Source organism: Mastacembelus armatus, chromosome 16 (assembly GCF_900324485.2).
Source record: "Mastacembelus armatus chromosome 16, fMasArm1.2, whole genome shotgun sequence".
Classification (NCBI taxonomy): domain Eukaryota; kingdom Metazoa; phylum Chordata; class Actinopteri; order Synbranchiformes; family Mastacembelidae; genus Mastacembelus; species Mastacembelus armatus.
The window spans coordinates 317,032-341,043 of NC_046648.1; the positions used below are offsets into that span (position 1 = coordinate 317,032).

General features: G+C 41.4%; 4 protein-coding genes across 7 annotated transcripts; 3 read left to right on the plus strand and 1 right to left on the minus strand.

Moving 5' to 3' along the window:
- Positions 1–346: 346 nt before the first annotated feature.
- Positions 347–1,831, plus strand: malsu1 (mitochondrial assembly of ribosomal large subunit 1). Its single transcript, XM_026294390.1, has 4 exons — positions 347–620; positions 1,095–1,270; positions 1,360–1,441; positions 1,521–1,831. Exons 1-4 carry the CDS (start codon positions 401–403, stop codon positions 1,673–1,675), a joined length of 633 nt encoding a protein of 210 aa, XP_026150175.1. The 5' UTR covers positions 347–400; the 3' UTR covers positions 1,676–1,831.
- On the plus strand, positions 1,684–8,516 carry LOC113122812 (peptide YY-like). Its single transcript, XM_026294392.1, has 4 exons — positions 1,684–1,754; positions 7,570–7,752; positions 7,836–7,925; positions 8,306–8,516. Exons 1-4 carry the CDS (start codon positions 1,735–1,737, stop codon positions 8,328–8,330), a joined length of 318 nt encoding a protein of 105 aa, XP_026150177.1. The 5' UTR covers positions 1,684–1,734; the 3' UTR covers positions 8,331–8,516.
- Positions 8,517–9,533: 1,017 nt separating this feature from the next.
- pals2a (protein associated with LIN7 2, MAGUK p55 family member a) lies at positions 9,534–18,334 on the plus strand. The gene is made up of 14 exons (XM_026293356.1): positions 9,534–9,821; positions 11,373–11,443; positions 11,854–11,963; positions 12,624–12,742; positions 13,965–14,117; positions 14,793–14,942; positions 15,040–15,267; positions 15,847–15,978; positions 16,140–16,242; positions 16,365–16,436; positions 16,524–16,685; positions 16,785–16,987; positions 17,066–17,194; positions 17,276–18,334. The coding sequence occupies exons 3-14, from the start codon at positions 11,933–11,935 to the stop codon at positions 17,450–17,452; spliced, it is 1,659 nt and encodes a 552-aa protein (XP_026149141.1). The 5' UTR covers positions 9,534–9,821; positions 11,373–11,443; positions 11,854–11,932; the 3' UTR covers positions 17,453–18,334.
- gsdmeb (gasdermin Eb) lies at positions 15,262–23,175 on the minus strand. 4 transcript variants are annotated; one of them, XM_026293358.2, is made up of 11 exons: positions 22,959–23,172; positions 22,154–22,695; positions 21,877–22,069; positions 21,373–21,547; positions 20,705–20,825; positions 20,483–20,602; positions 20,120–20,247; positions 19,848–20,028; positions 19,543–19,616; positions 19,185–19,440; positions 15,262–15,627 (listed from the first exon to the last, which is right to left on the minus strand). In XM_026293358.2, exons 2-10 carry the CDS (start codon positions 22,356–22,358, stop codon positions 19,225–19,227), a joined length of 1,413 nt encoding a protein of 470 aa, XP_026149143.1. In that variant the 5' UTR covers positions 22,359–22,695; positions 22,959–23,172; the 3' UTR covers positions 15,262–15,627; positions 19,185–19,224. The 4 variants fall into 4 exon arrangements, with proteins under 4 accessions (XP_026149143.1, XP_026149142.1, XP_026149145.1 ...); XM_026293357.2 differs by having other exon boundaries at positions 22,154–23,172; XM_026293359.1 differs by lacking the exon at positions 15,262–15,627 and adding an exon at positions 16,237–16,385 and having other exon boundaries at positions 22,154–23,173.
- Between the last annotated feature and the right edge of the window lie 837 nt (positions 23,176–24,012).

Here is a 24,012-nt window from a genome sequence, read left to right on the forward strand (position 1 = left end):
TTAAGTTATTATTCATATGATTATTCAAAGCAGAGTATTTTATACATCTTTGGAACATCAAAATAAAAATTATATTTATTACAGTATTTTACCTTTGGCAGTATAGTCTGATTATAATACTAATAATAATAATGAAATTTTAAGCCCATCGCTTTGATTTGTAGAGCAGAGCTAAGGTTTTTGTTGTAAGGTGAAGCAAAGCAGCTTATTGATCTGCATTTGAGTCAATTCCCTTTGTGATCGATAGGGTGCACCCTTCGCGTGCGTCAAGCCAAGAAACCAACGAAGAAGACATCCGAACCAATCAAAATCCAAGGACGTGCATTACTTCCTGTTTTTAGCTTAGCCCATGAAAGACTCGTGGTTGGTCTTCCGGCGCTGAGACTGTGGCGTTAAAATCATGAGTATCGTCAGACGGTCTGCGAAATTGGTGTCGTCGGTGTTTAAGAGCAGCTTCGTACCGGAACAATCCGTCCGTTCGGTCCGCAACGCGTGGCGGCTCCGCCCGTGTCCGTCTCCACACTGCGCGGCAGGTTTAGCGTCGCGCCAGCATCACCTGGACAGGTGTTGTTCACAGGTGTCCGGAGACAGGAAGTCGGAGGAGACACATGAGGTGCACAGTAAGTTCTGTTTATTGATCTGAGGTGACTAATCGATTAACTAATGATAGAAACTGTTTTAAGTTGTTAGTTGCATCATTAAAGGATTTTGAAGTCGCTGTAGCGGGAGCAGCCGAAAGGAAAATAAGCTTTGGTCTATAAAATATCAGAAAACTGTGATCCCAGTTTTCCAGTGGTGAAGTTTTTTTTCCAATTGGCCGTTTTGTTCAACCAACAATCCAGTCAAACGTCAACAAATCCTACATGAGAACCTGAAACCAGGAGCTTTTGGTGTTTTACTTGAAGTGACAGTTATCAACATATTTTCTATTCTTGATCTGTGTCTGTCTTCAATAATAGTCTGCATATGACATGATATTGAAATAGCAGCATCAACAGCCTTAGTCACTTTTCTGCATGAGGTAACTCTGCACCTGCCACATGATGAATGAAAAGATTTAGTGATCTGCTGCTTGAATGTTTGTTTTTCTCCAGGACCCTCAGAGACTTTCACTCTCGATGTGCTGGTGTCTCTGCTGCGTCAGGAAAATGCCGTGGACGTCTGTGTGATTAAAGTCCCAGAGCAGGTCACGTATGCCGAGTACTTCATCGTCGTCAGTGGCGTCTCGCCTCGACACCTCCGCGCGATGGCCCTGTATGCCATCAAAGTGGTAACTAATGTTCATTTTCTCTTTGTGGAGGCGGAAATGGGCACCAGATGTTTGTTTTTAAACACTCACACATGATGTTTTTGCTCCAGTACAAATTTCTGAAAAAAGACCAGGATCCACGTGTCAAGATAGAAGGAAAAGATGCAGAGGACTGGATGTGCATTGACTTTGGTACGTCAAGCTTCGACACTCTGTCTTCAAATGTCGATTACAGACAGTGACATTCACTTTCGCCCTTTCTCTGTCTCAGGGAATATGGTTGTTCACTTCATGCTGCCAGAGGCCAGAGAAGTGTATGAACTGGAGAAACTCTGGACTCTCCGCAGCTATGATGAGCAGCTGAAGAACATTCCTGCTGAGACGCTACCAGAGGACTTCATATATGATGCTGACGCTACGAAGTGACAACACTGGACAAATTGTAAAAGTTGTTTTCAGACTTTACTGTATCTCTGTAGCATCGGATGCACGAATCCCTCTCTCTGTGAGTAGAAATAAAACTTTCAATATCATCTTACTGTAAAATTATTCTGTATTTACTTGTAAATATTAGAATAAAAAGATATACGCAAAGCACCAGAATTTGAAATTTGAATTAAATTGTTATATTATGTTTAGATATATTAAACACCTTGAAATGTATTTAACCACAAACAAATGCATTTTTTAAAGCTCCCAATATCTTGAGACAAGAACATAATGCCAGAGAATCAGGGCATAAAGTTAGAACCAAACACAGAAACGGCACCAAAGATATTATATCCCATTGTACACACGTACTACACAGTCATGGCTTGATGACAGTTCCAATTCACTGACATGCTCCTCATCATGTTGGATCAGAATATCAGCTAAATGTAAAAAGTAATGAAGCAGGAGATTCATACGCTCGGCCTGATGGGACCTGGTGTTTGTTGTTCTTTTTTGTTTTTTGCCTCCTGGGAGTGTTTTTTTTTTTTATCCTAACATGGTTTGCAAATGAAGAATGTGACTCACACTGTTTACATATACTGAATGGAAAAGATACTAGTGACTCAACAGCTTCACGTAATAGTTCCCGGCTGTAGATCCACCAAACGCCCACTAAATTGCAACTATGTGAACTTAAGGTTGGTCATACTTGAATATTTAAAGTTTATTTGAACAGTCCAATAACTACTATATGGTTTCTCATCTACAGATAACAGTGCTGTGTGTGTGTGTGTGTGTGTGTGTGTGTGTGTGTGTGTGTGTGTGTGTGTGTGCGTGCGTGCGTGTGCGCGTGCGCGTGCGCTCTTGTTTTTCTATTCTAGTGACACCTGACATATCACTCACACTGTGGGGACCAGTTTTCCCCATGGGGTCCAGGTCTCAGTCCCCACAGGCACAAGCATTGCAATCAATAGAAACAGCCTCCTGATATGCCTAGTGCAGTTTTTTTTTAAAAAAGAAAACTGGACCCCAGAGGGTCGATTTTCTGGACATTTGTGTTTCGCACACTGCCCTTAGTGGTTGTGGATGGCTGAAGTGGAACAGACGCGGCTTCTGTGTCGTGCTGACTGTGCCAACAGGTTAGGACTGACTTATGTATGGACTACATTCAAAATGATGAATTATTTTGGCATTGACACTTTGTGATGCAACTTTTAATATACAGCACAAGCATTGACCCATAACATGTAAATTATACTTGTAATTATACTACATAATTAGACTTATGTCCCCTCCACTCCCCCCAGTGTAAAAGACCAGACCAGCTGCTGTTGCCTGACGCAGTATTTTTTGCCTCAGAAGAAAATCAAAGGCTGGAGCAGAGTGAGACAGAGGAGCTGGTGGAAAATGCTGAGGAGCAGAGAAGATACAGGTGTAACAGTGACAGCACTTTGAAAGCCACAACGAGGTGGATGCGCAGCACAGTGCACTACAGGTGGTGTATTTATAGCATGTCCGGTACAATTTATGCATAAAAAACAACTGGGCAGGAGAAAAATTTTTATTTTTCTGAGTCCAGTCATATTTTATTAGACCAGCTGTATTTTTCTGAGACCAGTCATATTGTATTGGAGCAGTCATATTTTTCAGAGGCCAATCTTATTTTTCTGAGACCAGTCGTATTATATATTATATACAGTATTACAGTCGATCACCACATTTTGTTGGAGCGACTGAAGCACTAGGCGGGAATAACAGGTTCTGCACTGGACTGGTTCTCTTCTTACCTGTCCAATAGATCGTTTTGTGTCTCAGTTATTAATTACAAGTCTTCTTTCTCGCCAGTAAAGTACAGAGTCCCTCAAGGTTCAGTGCTGGGACCAGCCCTATTCTCCTTGTATATCTCGGACATATTATTCGTAAATATGGTGTTTCCTTCCATTGTTATGCTGATGACACTCAACTGTACTGTCCCTTTAAGGTCTTAGGCCATGGAAGGTTGAATTCCTTACATGAGTGTCTCACTGAGATAAAAAGCAGGATGGCTCAAAACTACTTGCAGCTGAATTCTAATAAAACAGAAATAGTTGTTATTGGGTCACAACATATAACCAAACATACTCTGCCCTCTACAGATCCTCTTTTACATAACTCCACATCCGCTGCAAAAAGTCATGGTGTTTGGTTTGACATTAAACTTTGAGCACCATGTCACAAAGCTTGTTCAGACATGTTTATATCACCTCAGAAATATCTCCAAAATACGCTCAATTTGATAATTTAAGGATATGGAGGTGATTTTACATGCTTTTATTTCCTCAAGCCTTGACCATTGCAACAGTCTATTCACCTGCCTGTGCCATAAATCAATTAACCGGCTCCAGGTTGTCCAGAACTCAGCTGCAAGACTCTTGACTGGAAAAAGGAGAATTGACCATATCACTCCTGTTTTAGCTTCCTTGCGCTGGCTCCCGGTACGTTTTAGGATAACTTTTATAGCACTGCATGGCCTTTCTCCAAGTTATATATCCCAGCTATTAAAGCTGTATGAGCCTGCTCGTAGCCTGAGATCCTCTGATAGAGATCTTCTATGCATCCCCTATGCTAGAATGAAAACCAGAGGTGATAAAGCCTTTGCAGTTAGAACTCCCAAACTCTGGAATGACTTACCTGAAAAAATAAGATCAGCTGACGCAGTACCATCTTTTAAAGCTCTCCTTAAATCTCACCTTTACCGGCAAGCCTTTCCTCATCTCCTTTAAATGGGGACGACCTCTTTTCCTCCTTAGTATTTAGGATTTTGTTGTTCTTTTATGTCTTTTATTGTAAAGCACTTTGTAACATATGTTTAGAAAAGTACTCTATAAATGAATTGTATTATTATTATTATTATATTGGACCAGTCGTATTTTATTCGACCACACATATTTTTCTGAGACCAGTCATATTTTATTGGATCAGTCATATTTTATTTGACCAGTCATATTTTTCTGACACGTCGTACATACATATATAACATGTCTGGTCCTCTACAGGGGGCAAAAGTCAGGTATGGTACCCATGGGGCAGCAGGTCAGGTCAAAACTTTGTGGTGAGTGTTTCCATTTTTTAAGTCATTTTCATCATGGAAAAAATTATGGGGCCCCACCATGTATTAATATCTGTGGGTATTTGTGTGTGTTTGTACAGAAATGGCCAGTTAATACAATCTGTTGGTCAAGCTGTAGGAGTTTTCTGGTCTCAGACAATGACTTTCTAGTGGATAAATGAAATGACTTTAGGGGGCGAATTGAAATGAGTGAAACAAGATGTGTTTTGTGTCTTATTCAAAAGCTGCTAATGTTCGCATTAACGGCACAGTCATCTTAACAATGGTTGTGCAGCCATTAATGGCCATGGTGTTTTTACACAGAGAGAGGGTACTGAAGAAAAGGCAGATCAGTTAGTTTTAAGGACACTGCAGTAAAATAAGGCAGGGCAGCTTTATTTATATGGCACATTTCAAACACATTAGAACAACCAGAAAAATATATATATTAAAGTATTAAAAGCGAAATGGCTTGTTTTCACATACATGTATGTATCCCATTCTATGGGAGTAGATCATTTATCTCCTATGTTCCATCAAAGAACATTGTAGATTTTAACTCCCTGATGTTACTGATTTGTGGAGTCTGCATGTTCTCCCTGTGCTTGTGTGGGTTTTCTCCAGGTACTCTGGTTTCCTCCCACAGTCCAAAAACATGTATGTCAGGTTGATTGGTGACTCTAAATTGCCCATAGGAGTGAGTGTGAGTGTGTGAGGTTGTTTGTCTCTATGTGGCCCTGTGATGGACTGGTAACCTGTCCAGGGTGGACCCCTGCCTTTCACCCAGAGAGAGCTGGGATAGGCTCCAGCTGATCCCTGGGACCCTGGTTAGGACTAGGGGGGTCTAGATGATGGATGGATGGATGGATGTTACTGATTTGTGTATTTCTTTTATTTTGTTTATTGATTCACCCATCCTGGCATATAATACTCCTCTCTAAAAGATGATGAATCAGTTAATTATATTTTCATCACACACTGAAATTATTTAAATTGGGATATTATTTTATTGTTCTCCAAAAATGTTCATGCCTTTATCCAGACAGACAACATCAACAACATAGCATGGCATAATGATATTTAATGGTGTCTAGTAAGAAATCTTTTATTCAAATGTAAATGTTTTTTGCTGTTAAATTTTGCACATGACAGCTGGATATTTGGTTTATAATACAAAGCTGAAAGTTTTTGCCCCTGTAAAGACTGTCCCTTTGCTCTGGAGCTCTCATATGACCGTCATAGGAAACAAAAACACTAACCTACTGTCAAATTTCAGTGGAGTGCTCTTCAGAGAAAATAGTTGTGATCAAAGCCATTTAACAGTTTAAAGGCTGAAAGCTTTTGTGCCCTCTATCAAGGAGGGATTGAAGGTTTGTGGAGCTGTGCAATTTGCTGCTCTTTCTTGTATAGTTTGGTGTAATTTGGAGCCATACTTGTTGGTCCGGTCAAAGTAGTTTAGTTAATGTCGGTCAGTAGTGTTTAGAGTGGAGTTATAGCACCACTGTTTTTGCATTCATATTGATTAGATGAGTGAGTAGTCATCTTAGGAGGATGCTAAATAGATAAATTTAAGACTTCTGAAGCTTTAGTTCTGAATCAAAGCTGTTAACCCTTAAATAGACATAAATCCAGGACACTGGATTGAGATAACAAGAACTATTGCTGTCCCTTTTTTTCTAACAGTTGGCTTATATAGTTCAGGTTATCAATACATAATCAGTGTTCTAGTTTCGTAATGCAGATCTGCTCAGCATTTGTCTATAAACAAAAAATCTAATCTTTCCAAACACGTGGGGTGTCCTAACATCTTTCGACTTAATGTGAAAACAACAGACCATCGTTAGCCGTTTGAGGCCACACACCATCAGCTTTATTGAAATGTATCATGCTGGTTTTGACTCTTGAGTGGACTCTAAATTAATAAAGGTTTTAGACTTGTGCTAAACTTGTGCCAGTACTTTTCCAAGATCACTGCACTTAAAGTTGAAATTTCTTTTTAACAAAGGAGGAAATGTGCTGCGATGAAGCATACTCACATTTAAAGCTTTCTTATTGTATTTGTTGTAGACATACTAATTGATGATAAAATAACAACACTGTAAAATGGCACAAATCAATTAGGAAAGCCTTTGTGAGTTGAGAGTTTGTATAATCAAACTCATTGCTTGCTGCAAAAGTGTTGATCACATAAACTACAATTCTTTGGTGAAGCAATGCAGGAATACATCTATAGAACCCACATGTTGACTCTGCAGTAAATTTATAATGCAGTTAATTTTAATAGGAAAAACAAAACATGTAGACTACAATTTCAAATATTTAACGTTTTAATGGATCTAATTCTGTGGCACCTTGTACATACGTCCATGTGTTTTTCTATGTTGTTGTGCAGGCATTAGAAAACTAATGGGGCAGTAAGTGTTTCTCAGGAGTACCCTAAATGTGGATAACGCTCCTTCCCCACGTGACACACACAGTATAAAGCAGGGCAGCTGTTAGGAGCTGACAGAGGTGTCTTGAACGTAGAGAAAACTGACTACAGCATTATCTTAGAATGTAAGTTAGAATCTATTTTTTTAAAACTGAGTATCAGTGAGCAGCAGTTACAGATCTGACAACCTTAATGAGCTGAGATGAGAGATAAAGTATTTTTTCATCCCTGAAGGGAAATTCAGGATTTTGAGGGACAAATTTAGGGAAATTAAATTTTGTGAACTATGGAAGTATGAATCTTTTCGTTTTTATTGTTGGATAATTATTTTTCACTGCATTTTGACTGTTAATTTTCCATGTGAACCAGGGTTTGCTCCAGTGCAGTGATGTCTCTGAATATTCTGGTTCTCTGCCTGCTGGCTTGTATTCACTCCGGCGTGCATGCGTATCCAGCCAAGCCTGCCAGTCCCCAGGAAGGTGCGCCACCTGAGGAGCTTGCCAAATATTATTCTGCACTGAGACACTACATCAACCTCATTACAAGACAGAGGTTTGTTCTTAAATTTATTTCAGATATTGATTGTAAAAACATGATACACGTAGTGACGTTGCTTGACTCTTTCTAATGCACAGATATGGGAAACGGGACATTCCAGAAACTTTAATTTCGGATGTGTTTATGAGAGAGAGCACTGAGAGTATTCCAGGATCTAACTATGTCAGGTAAATCAGTTTTTTGTAAATTTTGGAAAACTGTTTCCTGCATTCATAAAATATAAATTATATTTATATCCACTGGATTGTTGTTCCTCACTTGTGCTGTCTAAGTTTTCAATTTTATGCAATAATTATGATTGTGTTATAAAGTATTAGAGTGAGATAACTGAAACAAGCTAAACAAAAATTCTACAACCATGCAATCCAGTGTAATTCCACACACACAACAGCCATGGCATAAATATGTCCATGTGAAAGTGATAATGTTCAGTTGGTGATGTTTGGGGTTGTGATCATATCCACGGCTGTTTCTATTGAACTGCCTTATTTAATTAGGGACATGAGATAATCTTACACAGGTTTTTAATGCTTGTCTTATATTGCAGATATGATGAGCTGCCACTGTGGTGATGCTGCTGGAGCATCAAGGCTGATGACCATGAAGCTGCTGTCATATCTCCAGTAACATGAAATTAACTGGTACTGCATGGAATAAATGTTGTCTGATGCAGCTGCTCTGCCTCTGTGATGCTGCCAATGCTACACCAACACATTTACTGATGGAGTAAAGGTGCCCCCTACTGGTGAACACAATCAGTTTGGTGAGTGTTTGGCAAAAAGCTTGTGATTCACTAACAGTCTGGTCCGAACCATCCGAACTGGGTATAATCTGGTTAACACTGTAATGACAGCTGGTCCAAACGACTGGTTCCCTACAGGTTTGTGTGTGTCTGTGCTCAGTGCTGTCCAGGTGATGCAAAGGAGATTATTTATTGGTCCGATATCACAGGTGTCACAATTGAAGGTGAAGGTGTCACTAGAGAAGGTGTCACTAATCAAGGTGTCACTAGAGAAGGTGTGAAGGTGTCACCATTGAAGGTGTCACTAATGAAGGTTTTATAAATGAAGGTGAAGGTGTCACCACTGAAGGTGTCACTAATGAGGGTGTCACCATTGAAGGTTTCACTAATGAGGGTGTCACTATTGAAGGTGTCACTAATGAAGGTTTTATTAATAAAGGTGAAGATGTCACTATTGAAGGTGTCACTAATGAGGGTGTCACTATTGAAGGTTTCACTAATGAAGGTTTTATTAATAAAGGTGAAGATGTCACTATTGAAGGTGTCACTAATGAGGGTGTCACTATTGAAGGTTTCACTAATGAAGGTTTTATTAATAAAGGTGAAGATGTCACTATTGAAGGTGTCACTAATGAGGGTGTCACTATTGAAGGTTTTATTAATAAAGGTGAAGATGTTACTATTGAAGGTGTCACTAATGAGGGTGTCACTAATGAAGGTTTTATTAATGAAGGTGAAGGTGTCACTATTGAAGGTGTCACTAATGAAGGCTTTATTAATGAAGGTGAAGGTGTCACCATTGAAGGTTTCACTAATGAAGGTTTTATTAATGAAGGTGTCACCACTGAAGGTGTCATTAATGAGGGTGTCACCATTGAAGGTTTCAGTAGTGAAGGTGTCACTATTGAAAGTTTTATTAATGAAGGTGAGGGTGTCATTAATGAAGGTTTTATTAATGAAGATGTCACTAATGAGGGTGTCACCATTGAAGGTGTCGATGACTGATGGAGAAACTGTTTGTCTATAATCAAACGCGACCTTTGACTTTTAGGGGTCATCGGACTTGATGGAGAAACAGCGGTGAAATAAACCACGAATGCAGTTTAACCTCGACACGCAATGACTGCATGTGTCGGTGAGTTTACAGTAAACTGTGGGTCGGATGTGCAGAAACCCAGTGGACCGCACATGACGCCGTTAGCACCGGGAGGACGCAGGGACGCGCACTGGTTTGAATACAAGAAGTTACTGGTCCGGAATGAGGAAACACTGAAATAAAGGGAAGCGCCGCAGCATGTCCGAGGGATCCTGATCATATCAGGTAACACATATTTAATTTCACTAGACAAGCGGGCAACGTGGGACCCTGGACTGTCCCGGTGCCACCCGTTAACGTCAGCTAGCTAGCTGCCTTTAGCCACATGCTGCTATAAGAGCTAGCTGCCTTCGCTGGTGCTAACGCTGCCCACAGAAACACTGAACATGAAGTGAGCCGGGTCGACGTGTCCGCCCTGCCTGTCGCCGTGTGTTCACGTTGATCCAGCGTTGATCCCTAAAACAGAAATATGTGTCTGAATAACCACACGCACGTGGGGGCTACACATCTTTGTTAGCTAGCATTAGCAACGGCTAGCACCACGCCGGTAACGACAGAAATGACGCCAACGAGACCCAGACAGCTGCAGTTTAACAGATTCAACGTTACGTCTCGTTTTGTGCAAACTGATTCTGTGTGTCTGACCCTTTAGTCAGCTGTTAGCTGTTAGCGTTAGCGTTAGCCTCCTCACCCGACACACGTGCCCAGCAAACGTTAGCGTCGCTGTAGGAAACGTGTTTTTCTCGTTATCATGGTAGCTTCATGATTAAAACAGCTCCGTGCCTAACCCCCACTAACTAACCCACACTAACTAAACTAACGCTAACCAGCTAAACTAACTAGCCCTCAGAGCCGGTGTGCTTGTCTCCCCCATTCAGTAAGTGCTAGTCATAGTGTATGAGTATAAATACTGTATTTCTCAGGTGTGACAAGTGGAATCAGGTGTAATTGACCGAAATCCCCTCAGTCAAACTGTGTCAGTGTGGTCACTTCAGTTATTGATACGGAAACGATTACTGTCATTGATTAATGCTCCTATTGGTTTTCTGTTAATCGATTAATTGTCAGCTCTGTATGAGTTATGATCTTATGATGAGTTATGGACCATGAATCACATACTTGACACTGATTCACTATTTTAGCTTGAAAATGGCTGAAACGATTAATCGAATATCAATTACAGGTTAATTTCCTGTCTGTGGGCTGGTTCCACTGATTTCTATTCAAAGCTGTGACTTGATGTAAAATCAGGGCATTTTCTCACCAGCAACCTGTGGGCAAAGCCACGTTAACGTCTGTAAACGAGTCTAAAACTAAGTTTCTAGACTGGGGCAGGTAAAGTTCCACTTCCAGCTCGTCTTTTATTGGTTTGGCTCCATGTTCTTTAATGCTGTGGGTAATGCACGTTACAAAATGTTCCTGTGTACTTCACTGATTAGGAAACGTTTTGTGTTGTGTAAACATTGAGAGAACTGACTGTTTTGGGCAGCAGCAGGACAATAAATAAATCAGCCTTCAGATCTTATTCAGGCCATGAAAGTATTTCAGTATTTCCTGGAGCTTTATATCACTTGATAGTAGTAATGTCTGTTTTTAAACAGGCATTGATCGTGTGATTGATTTGGCCAATCAGAATGGTATAATTATTATTGATACGATACTAGAGAGGAGGTTACTTACCGGCATGAGCTGCTTTTATCAGTAGTTAGCATGAGGTTTTAGTTTCAGTCTAATAACAAGAATAATGTGATTTTTGTTTTTGCCCATTCTCCTCAGCACCATATGAGTGTTTTGTAGAAAACACGGGGCTCATGGTCGGATCACAATGATTTCAACATTGTTAGTAGGTGAGTTTGTATGTCTCATATATGTTTTCAGATTTTTAGCTCTTTGTTGACCTAGTGTAGACTGTGTGACTACTGTGGTGCTTTTTTGTGTACGGTTCACAATTCTGCCCCTGCTCAGAAAGCCTGTAATTGTGTTTGTCTACTGACTAAAGCATTGGCAGATCTGTTTGTCTCTGTTTCGAGAGCATATTTGTACAGCAAGTCCCGAGGGACCTCTCAGTATGTGGCTGGCACAAGCTTTAGGCTCATCCGTTGTCATCCCGTGGCCCACTTTGTCACTCCATTAATTCAGTGCTCACTGTGCTAATGTGCATCAAACAAGCAGTTTTCAAATGTCTTTTTTGACGTGCCTTGTTTGGTGATGTTGGCGTAAAGTCTACTAACTTGAGGTGGTTTTCTGTCTTCTGTAGCCCTGCAGTTGCTCTGGATTCTGTAAGGCTTTGACCGGGTTTAGAGAGTTTTATTTTGCTGAGGTGAAGAATAATACCCATGACTGTGGCCAATGCAAAGTCTGGCTCAGGTAAGCTTCCAAAGGTAAAGTGCTAACTAGTCTTTAGCTGTGCAGTCTGCAGAGTTTGACAGTCCGTTACTGTTTGAACGCTACTGTTGTGTGGGCATGTTTGCTGCTCTCTACACTTGGACATTTGTCCTGTGAAATCCCGTAGCCATACACATTAACCACACACAGAAAAACTCTTTCTTAACAAACTGTGAACCAGCAAAGGGTTTCGGTTTCATTAGGTGCTACATTTATTTTTCTATCCTAATTTAGTTTGTTAATGTTTTCAGTGTCTGAAAAATGCAAAGCAGAAGAAAGACAAATAGAAATATAATTATTGGCATGTGTGTGTCAGGATTTTCAACTCTGGTTTCTTGCTACAACAAGGCAGTTCTGTTTGCAGAACAGTTCCTTTGTTACTCTGCGTGCTTGTTACTGCTGCAATGGAAATGAGGGTTGTTCTCTGTGAATTGGTGCATTGACTGACTGCTTGCTTATTGTTCTTGCCTTGTGAGCTTTTATTATAATCACAGTTTTGTTTTTTTCCATCTGTGTTTTCATTCGCTTAGAATTTTAATTTTATTCATTATGACTCGCAATAAGCTTCATAACCTATTTCCTGTATTCACAAAGCAGTAATTGTCAAGCACCAGTGTTTGATGTGTGTTTTCTCCTCTTCAGCAATGCAACAGGTATTGGACAATCTGAAAGACCTGCCATCAGGCACAGGAGCCAAAGACATTGACCTCCTCTTCCTCAGGGGCATCATGGAAAGCCCCATTGTTCGCTCTCTCGCCAAGGTACAGTGAAACACCTTCCAGCTTCAGCACTGCTGCACATACACACACATCCATGCATGCAGAAATACCCAGAGTCATAATCTGATTAGCTGGTCATCATACTATAGCTATTAGTAAACAGAGGAGCAAATGTCAAAGAAATGAAGGTGTAGTAAACGTCATGTCACTGCACACAGCGCAGTCCGACATGACAAAACAAAACTGAAATGCTTTTTAAACTGGGGGGTGTGTCTGCAGGCAAGTGCTCCCCTATGATAGTGACTAATTCTGGTGGTGTGAAGGTTTAAGTTACTTGCAGCAAATATCTTGTAGCCAAAATAAGAAATATAACTGAACATCATTAGACGAGTGATCAGATTTATTGTATGCAGGGTTACACCGCACAGATCTCGTCATCTCAACATAGTTTTAATCTGATGACGAATCCAAAAGTATCTGCTCAACATCTGAAGACAAAAAAAATCATTTAACACACGTTAATCAGTGTTTCATATGCTAAAACAGGCCGACAGCACAATGAACAAATGGCCTACGTAACAAAATGCAGACTAGGGTCACCAGGGTCATCATTATAAATAGAATGATTTGTACAAAAAGCTTGTCACAAAAGCACGACTGTCCTCATTTCTTACAGAGCACTTTTTCCTCATATTACATTTTTCCTAGTAGATGTGCCCACATGCAGTTTCTGATCATTTTAAAATACAACCGAACAATACAGTATATAGAAGGACACAACAATTCTGATATTCTCATATATAAAACCGTAAAAAGAGTTTGTGAATAGTTGTGCCTGATAGTAATGTGGGTTTTTAGCGTAGGTGGGACATAAAGAGACTTTTCAGCAGTGGAGAAAGGCTTTGAATCAGGAAACCCCATAAGGAAACAAGATTTATGTGAAGGGCATAGATAGGTGGGACATAAAACCCTGGATAATGATGTAATTGTCAGGTTTCCTTAGAAGTACTATATGTCATTACATATTGGGACTGTACTACAACAATATCAAAAACAAGAAGCATATTGTTTGAAACTTATTCTAAAATACGTTGAGATAAAATCGTTTGTGTTGGATCAGCCCTGGGGTGCTGTTTTACCCAAATTGGACTGATTTTAAAAAATGGTTTCACTTCAATGTAACAATTAAAAAGCTATATTTGGGAGTGATAGTATATAGATTTTAATTTGTTCTGCATCTGTAATGTAGTCTTTTTGTTCAAAGGCCCATGAGCGTCTTGAGGAAGTGAAGTTAGAGGCTGTGCAGCACAATAATGTTCAGCTGGTCATGGAGATCCTGGATTCTCTTAACAACCTGCCAGAAAAAGATGCTGCTGCTACAGAACTTGTCGAAATTCTTCAGGAGCCTCACTTTAAGGTATCGTAGAGCTTAGTCTTCTTGTACACAACTGTTACTGGGTTTAATGGGGATGAATAGATTGGAGATTTGTAGAATGATCTGGATTGTGTGCGACTGGAAGCCAGAAATTTTTACTCCAACCACTGCTTAATTTTCTCTGGAGGCAGCTCTTCTTCCTGGTCTGCTTTTACATTCTTGACCACTAACATGCTCCAGCATGTGAGTGTGGGGGTGTAAAACCTTGGGCCAATAGCAAGATGAGTTATGAGGGTAAAGTGAGGGGAGAACACTGTCTCATCTACAGTAAATCTTCACATTTGCTGATGCAGTTTGTAGTTTCTGACCAATGATAAATCTGTGTTGCAGCTTCCAGGGTAAGAACAAGACTGGTTTATCTTTTTTTGCTTGTCAAGGTGATTTCTGTCTCTCTGCGGTCATAAAGTGTCTTTTTAAAGGTTTGTGTCAGAGTTATGTGTACAGCAAAGTGATTTTTCTCTTCATTTTCTCATGGTAGTATATCAAATGTTTGTTACAGTGCTAGTTTAGTGTTAGTTTTTTGTAAGTACACGGTTTCCACATATCTTCTTGTCGTTCTCGGTCAGATAAAGCTGTCAGAAAGCTACAGCTACAGCATCGTTGTGAACAGGTTTTGAGTTATTTCTGTCTATTTCTCTTTGCATCTTTCTGCCTCAGTCATTGATAGAGGCTCATGACAAAGTGGCAGCAAAGTGCTATGAAATGCCTCAGCCTGTGGAGAACAGCAACCCGTTGCCGTTGAGTTCATTCATGCCAGCTGATGCTGTCCGGATGATTGGCATCCAGAAGAAAGCTGGGGAACCACTGGTAAGGCGTTTTTATACACCACTGCACTCTAGAGGAAACATGAAATGCTCCTGTTTGGATGTTAAAGCCCGTGAGACACTGAGTGACGCTGTTTCAGGGGGTGACGTTCCGTGTGGATCGGGGAGACATGGTGATTGCACGGATCTTACATGGAAGCTCGATTGACAGACAGGGCATGCTGCACGCAGGGGACATAATCCGTGAGGTGAATGGTCGTGAGGTCGGTACCAACCCCCTTGAACTCCAAGAGCTACTGAGAGACTGCAGTGGGACCATCACTCTCAAGGTCTCGCCCAGTTACCGAGACACGCCAACACTGCCACAGGTGAGGAAGAAAGAGGCTGCATTTGATGTGTTCTGTCAATTTTTTTGGTGTGTTCACTGAAATCAGTGGAAAATATTATGTTGATGGGCGTCTACTGAAGCATTGAGGGGTGCTGTACCTGTTAAGGACTGGGTGACTTGAGTTTTCTCAAAATGCCAGGCTTCTGAAAATTGAGCCCCCCCACTGTCTATTAATAACACTTGACATACATGAAATGTCTGGAGCACGCCCACTCCTTCGGATACACACCAGCTGACACCGAGGAGCTTGTAGGGTTATGTCATTGACCTTGGTACAGGGATCTCATTCTTCTGGCTGCTTGTGTCTTGGTTTTCAGTTATGACAGCTTGTCAGTTTGGCCTGTTGTAGACAAGAGACAAAAAACTCATCTGTCAGCAACTTTATTCTGAACATGTCATTTTTCGGTGAAAAATCCTCCTGACAGTGAAACTTTTCAAAGACGCATCTAGTCCGTGTTCACCCACCTTCTCACTACTGTCTCTGAGCACTGACAGCAAGAACTATGACAGTACAAACGCAGAACAGACAGAGTTAACCGTTAACTTGTTGACACTCTAGGTTTATCTGAAGCCACAATTCAACTACAACCCTGTCACAGACAACTTGATCCCGTGTAAGGAGGCAGGTCTGGCCTTCTCCAAGGGGGACATCCTTCATGTAGTCAACAAAGAAGACCCCAACTGGTGGCAGGTGAGGGGGGACATTCTGCTCTGTCATTGATCTGCTTTGACTAGTGCTGCACAGTTAATTCAGGTGTGGAAACATGTTCTGCTGAAAACTGCATGAGGTCGCTAGGGCTGAGAAGTGAAAACTTTAAGCCAATCACCTCTCAACTACTGATTTCCACATAGGCTTGCAAAGTTGTCGGAGGAGCCACTGGCCTCATTCCCAGTCAGTTGTTGGAAGAGAAGAGGAAAGCTTTTGTGAGAAGAGACTGGGATAGTTCTGGTACAGGTCAGTGCAAATCGTGTTTCTGCTTTCACACCGTTATACTAGCTCCTCTTATTTGATGTTCAGGAAACCTTTGCCTTTAGCACCACCAAGTGGTGACCTGAAACTTTGTGCATGTGGCTCAGGGAGGCTCTGTGGAACTCAAGCTGCAAAGAAAAAGAAGAAAAAAATGATGTACCTCACTGCTAAGAATGCAGGTGTGTATGTTTTCCTACATGCAGGAGATTTAGATGACGTGTGTAGACAGTTTGGTCCTTATTCAGCCCATGTTTTGCCTTGAGCAGAGTTTGACCGTTATGAGCTGCAGATTTATGAGGAAGTAACCAAGATGCCGCCGTTCCAGAGGAAAACACTTGTTCTGATTGGAGCGCAGGGAGTTGGGAGGCGGAGTCTGAAGAACAGACTTATTGTCATAAATCCATTGCTATATGGAACCACTATACCCTGTGAGTGTTTGAGACGAGCAGCTAAGGTTGTTTAATTTTCTGTACTTGACGATTTCATACCAGGTAATTGTAACACCTTCTCTCACCTCTTACTTCCAGTCACATCACGGCAACCCAGAGAAGAGGAGAGAGATGGCCAGAACTACTGCTTTGTGACACGGGAAGAGATGGAGAAGGACATCAAGGACAGCCGTTACCTGGAGCACGGCGAGTATGATGGCAACCTTTACGGCACCAAGATCGACTCTATCCACGAAGTGGTGGATGCAGGTCGTACCTGCATCCTAGACGTCAACCCTCAGGTGAGTCAGTCACACGCATCATGTGTTTGATTTGTTTTTCTGTTACGTTTTGGTCGTGACGTTGTATTTTCTGTTCAGGCCCTGAAAATGTTGAAGACTGCTGAGTTTATGCCATTTGTGGTGTTTATTGCTGCTCCTGAACTGGACACACTAAGAGCTATGCACAAAGCTGTGGTCGATGCTGGTTTGACTACCAAACTACTCACAGTAAGTTTTAAGATCCAAAAACTCAAATATTCATGAATAATTGTTTTTTTTATTGTAATGGACTGAATCTTTCTGTTACAGGAGAACGATTTAAAAAAAACTGTCGATGAGAGCGCCAGGATCCGTCGGGGGTACAGTCACTTCTTTGACCTTACTATTGTTAATGACAATCTGGACAAGGCCTTTGACCAGCTGCAGGAGGCTGTGGAGAAATTATTCATAGAGCCACAGTGGGTTCCAGTCAGCTGGGTCTACTGAAGTCCAAGCTGCTTGGCCTGGGATGAAAGGAAGCACCTGAAGCAATGGAGGACGCAGCACTGTACTGCACACTCAGGCAAAGTAGGAGACTAAGCCCTGTGTGAATTTGGGTGTTGGGTAAAGCTGCATCACTCACCTTCATCTGAGCTGCCAGATTCTTTTAGCACACTATGCAACTTACAGGAAGTGTACTTATTTATTGGTAAAATCATTTTTAAAAAGAACTTTACATTCAAAAGGTTTGGAGGAAAATACTGGCCCTTGTGCCGGGATGTTTTAAAAGCAAAAGCAGTTTTTGCCATGTCCTGTTATTTTAGGTGTGTAAGGGTTAAAGGTTTATATATTTATTCTGCAAAAACTGAGAAGGGCTTGCTCTTTAAAACAGACAATACCTCAGTGTTACAGTTTACAGTGCATTTGCCTCCAGTACTTCATCTCACTTTTTTCACTACAAAATTGTCATTCGTGTTAGAATAGTGTCATTGTTTTGACATCATGGCTACACCTGCATCTTGGGGTCTTTGCAGTTCATCCACAAAAATCACACCTGAGTCGATGTTTGATATTGTACAGGAAGAAACGTTAATAACCGCAGTGTATTTCTTCTTCAGACAAACACAGCACACGTTGCATTAACTGACCGGCAGACCTTTGGGTTACGGTTAGATGATGAGGCGACGTGGTGCTGTGTCTGTCATGGGAAAAAACTTTCCACAGTACTCTTAAAGGGTACTGCACCTCAGTGAACCATCCCTTTTGATGTGATAGTACTAAAAACTAAAACTGTTGAAATAATTTCAGCTTTACTTAAAAATGTATATTTTACGGTATTTCAAAAAGATGTATTTTCAGATGTCAATTAAATAACGTGTTTTATAACGAGCTGCCTTGTTTTTTTTGGGCAAAATTGCCTGATAAATGTGCAAATTGTGTTTTATAAAATTATTTTGCACCATAGAAAACATACCAACAGGAGCTAAAGCTAAACTAACCAAAACAAATTAACAATTAACTAACAAAACTAAAGCTTTGTTCCCTTAACAATATAAATCTCCACTTTTAAAGGCATTCTGAAACTAAAACTGTGTGATAACACAAAATTTTTAAACATTCATAAACCAATTTGCTCAAGTATTTCAAGGTGAGGTCTGTAGACCAATCATTTTAAAAAACAGACCTATGTCTGGGATAAGTCTGGATTAAAATGTTTAACAGAGTTTTCCAACCTCATGAATATTAGATCTAACAGTATTTAACAGAAAAACAAAGAAGCAAACTGAAAAGCTGTTAAAGATAAACAATCCACAAAGCAAGGATGTATGTTAAGTAGAAAATTCCCTAAGGGGCCTCTAAAACTATATTTTTACAATAAAGGAACAAATTAAATCACTGTCACAGTGCTCATTAATCTGATATTCAGTTATAAACATAACAGGCCTGCTTTAAGATCATTTTTATTACTATAATCTCAAGGTTGACTGTAATTTCATTAGTAATGATTTGTTTAGTCTATAAAATGTGTAAAACATAGTGAAAAGGTTAAAAACTCACCAGAAACTCAGGTGACATTTTAAAATTGTCAAATAAAAAAGCTGATTTTTAAAAAATACAATTTGTTTGTTGACAGACTAAAGTATTAGCTGATTGTTTCATTACTAGTACATTATATTATTATATTATGGTTAGATGCCATTCTGTTGCACCATAGGGAGTATAAAAAAATAAACTTTACCTTCTTGTAATGAGGCATTTAAGTCTTCAGTTCAAACATATCAGGCCAATGAGGCGAGACCTCTCACGGCGATACAGAGGACCAGAGGCTGGTTTCCATGGTGGTGGTCTATTTCTGTCCTCACTGTGTCTCCATCTCTCTCCAGAGACACATTAGATGAGGCAAACAGGTCTTTGATGTTTTCAAAGACATCTGTCCGTGCAGTGAGACCTGCTCTGCTCAGGCTCAACTCTCCCCTCCCTGAAACACACTGCACCTGGAACAGGTGTGAGGGGAACAAATGAAAAAGAGAACAGCTAATACACATAAATGGTATTAAATGTCATATATTCATTTAGTAAAAACTGCATTCACTAACCAGCAGCTCCATTGTCTGTAGCACTGTGGGGCTGCAGCACATTCCCAAGGCAGCAAGACAATCATCTGTCATCTCTGAAAGACAACGACCCAAACACAGGATGAAAACAGGCCTCAAGGAAACCAAACGTTCATGGGCTGCTGCATGCAGCAGGGTAACCCTAACCCTAACCCTAACCCTAACCCATGCAGAACTCAACACTACATACAGTATTCCTGCTCCACCTTTAATTAGGTCATTTTTCTTGCCAGATTGAGAACTTGCAGCAACATTTAATTTAAGTAATAGAAAAAAATAAGTCTCACCAGTCATGGCACTGCTAATGAGGTGAAGGGCGATGAGGACTGATGTGGACCGGCCTGCCTGGGCTGACTTCACTTCACCACATTGCTCAACAATGTCCAAAATTGCTTGGATGTTCTGTTTTTGAAGCTCAGTTGCTGTAACATCACCCAGGGCAAGACTCTCCAGGCACATCTGCTCCAGCTGAGACAGAGGAAGTCATCCAGGTTTAAAAGCCAGCAAACAAGATTGTAAACATGCCTCTGTGCTGCTAAGACCCGTCTGTCCCACCTACCACATCCTGAAGTGTGCTGACAGCTGCTGGGTCCTGCATAACCTTTGTAACCTGCTGGAGCAGAGAGGACCTTGTGGTGACAGGAAGCGATGAAAGCAGCTGGAAATGATCGTTAAATTGCTCCAGGTCTGTCCATGGAAAGAAAAAAAAAAAAAAAAAAAAGAGACCATCATTCCCAAATAATAAGGGTCAAAGCTTATGGCCACAAAGAGTTATCATTCTGACAGGACAGAATGGGGCCTCCTGTCTCTAGAGGCTCTATGCGACTTCATATTTGTTTCTAAAAATGTCATCTGCCGCCACAACAGTCACGTTCCATGGCTGCCAAGAGAAAAAACAGATGAGGAGAAAACAGTAATTTACCGTTTTGAAGGCAGCTATTTCCAGAAATGGGCACAGGAGCTCCAGAGACAGCACAAAGTCTTTTGGCAGTACAGCTGTCTACTTCAAAACCTCCAGTGGTGTCCGACATCAGACACAGCTCTGAGGGTAAAAAAGTACCACGTTTCAAATCACTCGACCTGTTTGTTCTTATTAAATCTGCAAACACTTCTCCATCTGTGAGTTTAATGACATATTTCTCACCGTAGCGTCCATCATGTTTGATCTCTAGCTCTATGAGGGCATAAGCGATGGTGGTGTGGGTCGGAATCTCCATGGTAACATTGCTGTCTTTACTCAAGCTCCCATTCTCCTTTAACGAAACCTACAGACAGAGCAAACGGAAGAGCAGAGCTGAGGCCGGACGATTCCAACATCGGTCTATTTTAAAGAAAACAACTACAAAACAACCAGTAAATAAAAGCTCTTCATACAACCAGACGTGCCTGTTAGATGCTCTTTTTAAGAAACATCTTATTTATTGAAAGAAACTATTTCCTGTGGAATATGAAGAGTGAATGCAAAAGCTTTTCTCTGCGCTAAGAATTTCACAATAACACGCAGGAACAGCAAAATATCAAAGAGGAGCAGAAATCTCATTTTCCACCAAGAGTTTGCAGAAAAAAATGCCACAAATTTCATTTCTTCTTAACTTAAAAAAAGTTAGACGCAGAACTGAAAACATACTCTGGGAAACTGAAGAGAACCAGTACATATCACATAAATTGAACAGAAGGTAAATCCCAAATAACTCCAGAGAGACTGAATACTCATACACATTCAAAGACAAACTTCAAAATAAAAGAATGCTTTCTGTTGTGGAACCCACCCTGACACTACATGATCCTACAAAATAAAACATAATATTCTACCTTTGGACTCTTGGGCCCGCAGATGCTCAGTCCTCCTCCACAGTGTCTGGCCTGATGCTCCTCTTCTATGACCGAACAGGGCTGCGTGGTCACAATACGCTCTCTCACGATCCCAAATACCCGTCTCTGCTTCCCCTTTGTCTGCTGGACCAGACAGTGGGACATGTCCAGAACCCTGAGATGTTCAATTTACAAAAACAGTGTTATTACTCTTGGAAAGTTTGCATTAGATGATGACATTCATACACACTGGGTATTTGCTGAATTATTCTTACACCTATTTGGATTTTTATAATGAAACAAAAACAGCAGCCTTCCTCTGAGGACTAATATTGAACTGAGCCTCCTGTGCTGAGCTTTATGGTTGGACAAAGATCACTCACGTGTTCGCGGATCTTTAACAGGCTGAACGTCAGATGATATTCATGACATTGTTCTTTAGATTTAAATGATTAAAAAGACAAAACTCTCAGACAGGACAGAGGGTGAATATTGAGTAGTAACCTGTCTTTGGAGTCGTGCAGCAGCTTCTGCACATCCACTTCTTCTTTCTTCAAACTGCCAAAGGAGGACTGGAGTTTGGAAGAGTCTTTACCTGCCAGACTCATGTCTGAGTGGGCAAAACTCGCATTGATGGCCCCGCCAGTGTTGTCGCCATATGTCCCTGAATATTTCAGAAAGTCTGTCTCCACGACAACTGTGGACATGTGGAAAAAATAAGGTCACCTGTAGACATTCAACAAATAGCCTGAAAGCACGTCCGAAGGGTTCTGATACTCACCTGGTTGTACAGGTGTTTCTCCTGTCAGTATGTCGTTGAGGTTGAAACCAGTGGGAAGATACTTCGGCTTCTGCCAGAACCAGAAACGTCGGCGCTTCACCACCACCGTCAGCAGAGCGATGGTGTCACTGAGGCTGGACACCGGGACCAGCAAACCTCCAGGATCCACCTCCTGCACAAAGTTCCTGGTAGCTGTGGCAAACATCTCCCCGTTGGACAGGAGCAGCAATCAGTCCTCACCTTCTTTTCCCCAACTAACCCTCAGAGAGTTCATTTACGGCCCAGTCGAGTCAAACAAACCGACTTCCGTTGTTCTGACGCTTCAACAACAAACGCGAATCGTAAACAAATGTGAAAGTCTTTGTTTAAATCTGGTCTCCTGCACCAGAGGAGGAAACTCCTTTGTGTCCAGGCTGTCGGAGCTTCCTCATGGCACGGACTCACAGATACGCCCTGACGCACTGACGCATCGAGACGCTCCGCCTTCTCCTGTTTAATAAACACACGTTTCCGTTTTAGTCAGCCAACTCCCGCCAGAATCGCTGGAAAACAAAAAAACACACACACAAATAAATGTCATACAAACCCCCAAAACACAAGTCACTGAAAACACAACACCCCAAAAAGAAAGAGAAGAAAACACACACACACCGAGTAGTTCTGATACGACAAAGCGTCAATGCGTGGCAGGTCTAGTCTGACTCTAGTCTGAGTCTAGTCTGAGTCTAGTCTGAGTCTAGTCTGACACCAGATTTACAATATGAGGCTGGGAACACGACGACCTCAACAACCAGCGTGCACCCACCAGGGCTGGAGAGCTGAAGGAGGAACAGCGATCAACTAAACCATAACTTGCAGTGCAGCCATCAACCTGATCGATTTCCAACCGGATATGATCGGCGGTCTGCTCAGACCACGTCCATAAACCGACAGAAGTACCATAAAACACATCCAGACCATGAAAACACGCAGACAACAAAGAAAACACCATACCTCCAACCAGAAAGACTGGAACCCGTCTCCCGGGGCCCTTCCACTGCCTGTTTAAAAACCCTCCGGCTTTACACCTGGTCTCTACTGGGAACTAGTTCGCCCAGATAAGGAATACAACAAATGGAAAAGCAAGAGCTAAATGTGAAATCATCTTGTGTTGGAATAATGTAATGTGGCTTAAAAACAGTATTTTGTAAACTGGATAAAAAATATCTTCATTTTTTGTGGAGCCTTGAATGGACGAGAGGTACAGATAATGGACAGATGATTCAGTTTTCCTGTTGGCCCACTTCGCCTGCCTGATTAGCTCAATTCAGTTCAATTTTATTTGTATATTTACAATTCAATCATCTCAAGGCACTTTACAAAAACAAAAAACCAACAAATCCCTTATGAGCAGCACTTGGTGACAGTGGAGAGGAAAAACTCCCTTTAACGGAAAAAACCTCCAGCAGAACCAGGCTCAGTTTGGGCAGCACCTGCCTCGACCGGTTGGGGTGACATTCAATGGTGGTATATACATGTTGGGGGGAGGAGGGTTTGGGTCAGGGTCAAGGTTAAAGTCAGGGTCAGGGTCAGGGTCAGGGTCAGGGTAGGGGAGCTCAGTGCACCAAGGGAAAGTTTCTGACTATGTCGCTGAGCGGTGAAAATCTGTTAGAAACGTGACCAGGCAGGTGATGAGCCGTGGGCTTCAGCTTGGGAATATGTTTCCGTCGGACCGTCACCCAGGCTAATTCTCCGGGCTGCTCCGGAGCTGCTGCCGGACAGCTAACAGGTCCAGAGCTAACAGAACCTGGTCTCGGTGGCTCCACACCTGCTAACAGGGCTAGGCTAGCTGGCGTGTGTTTATAGGTACAGAGGTTCCA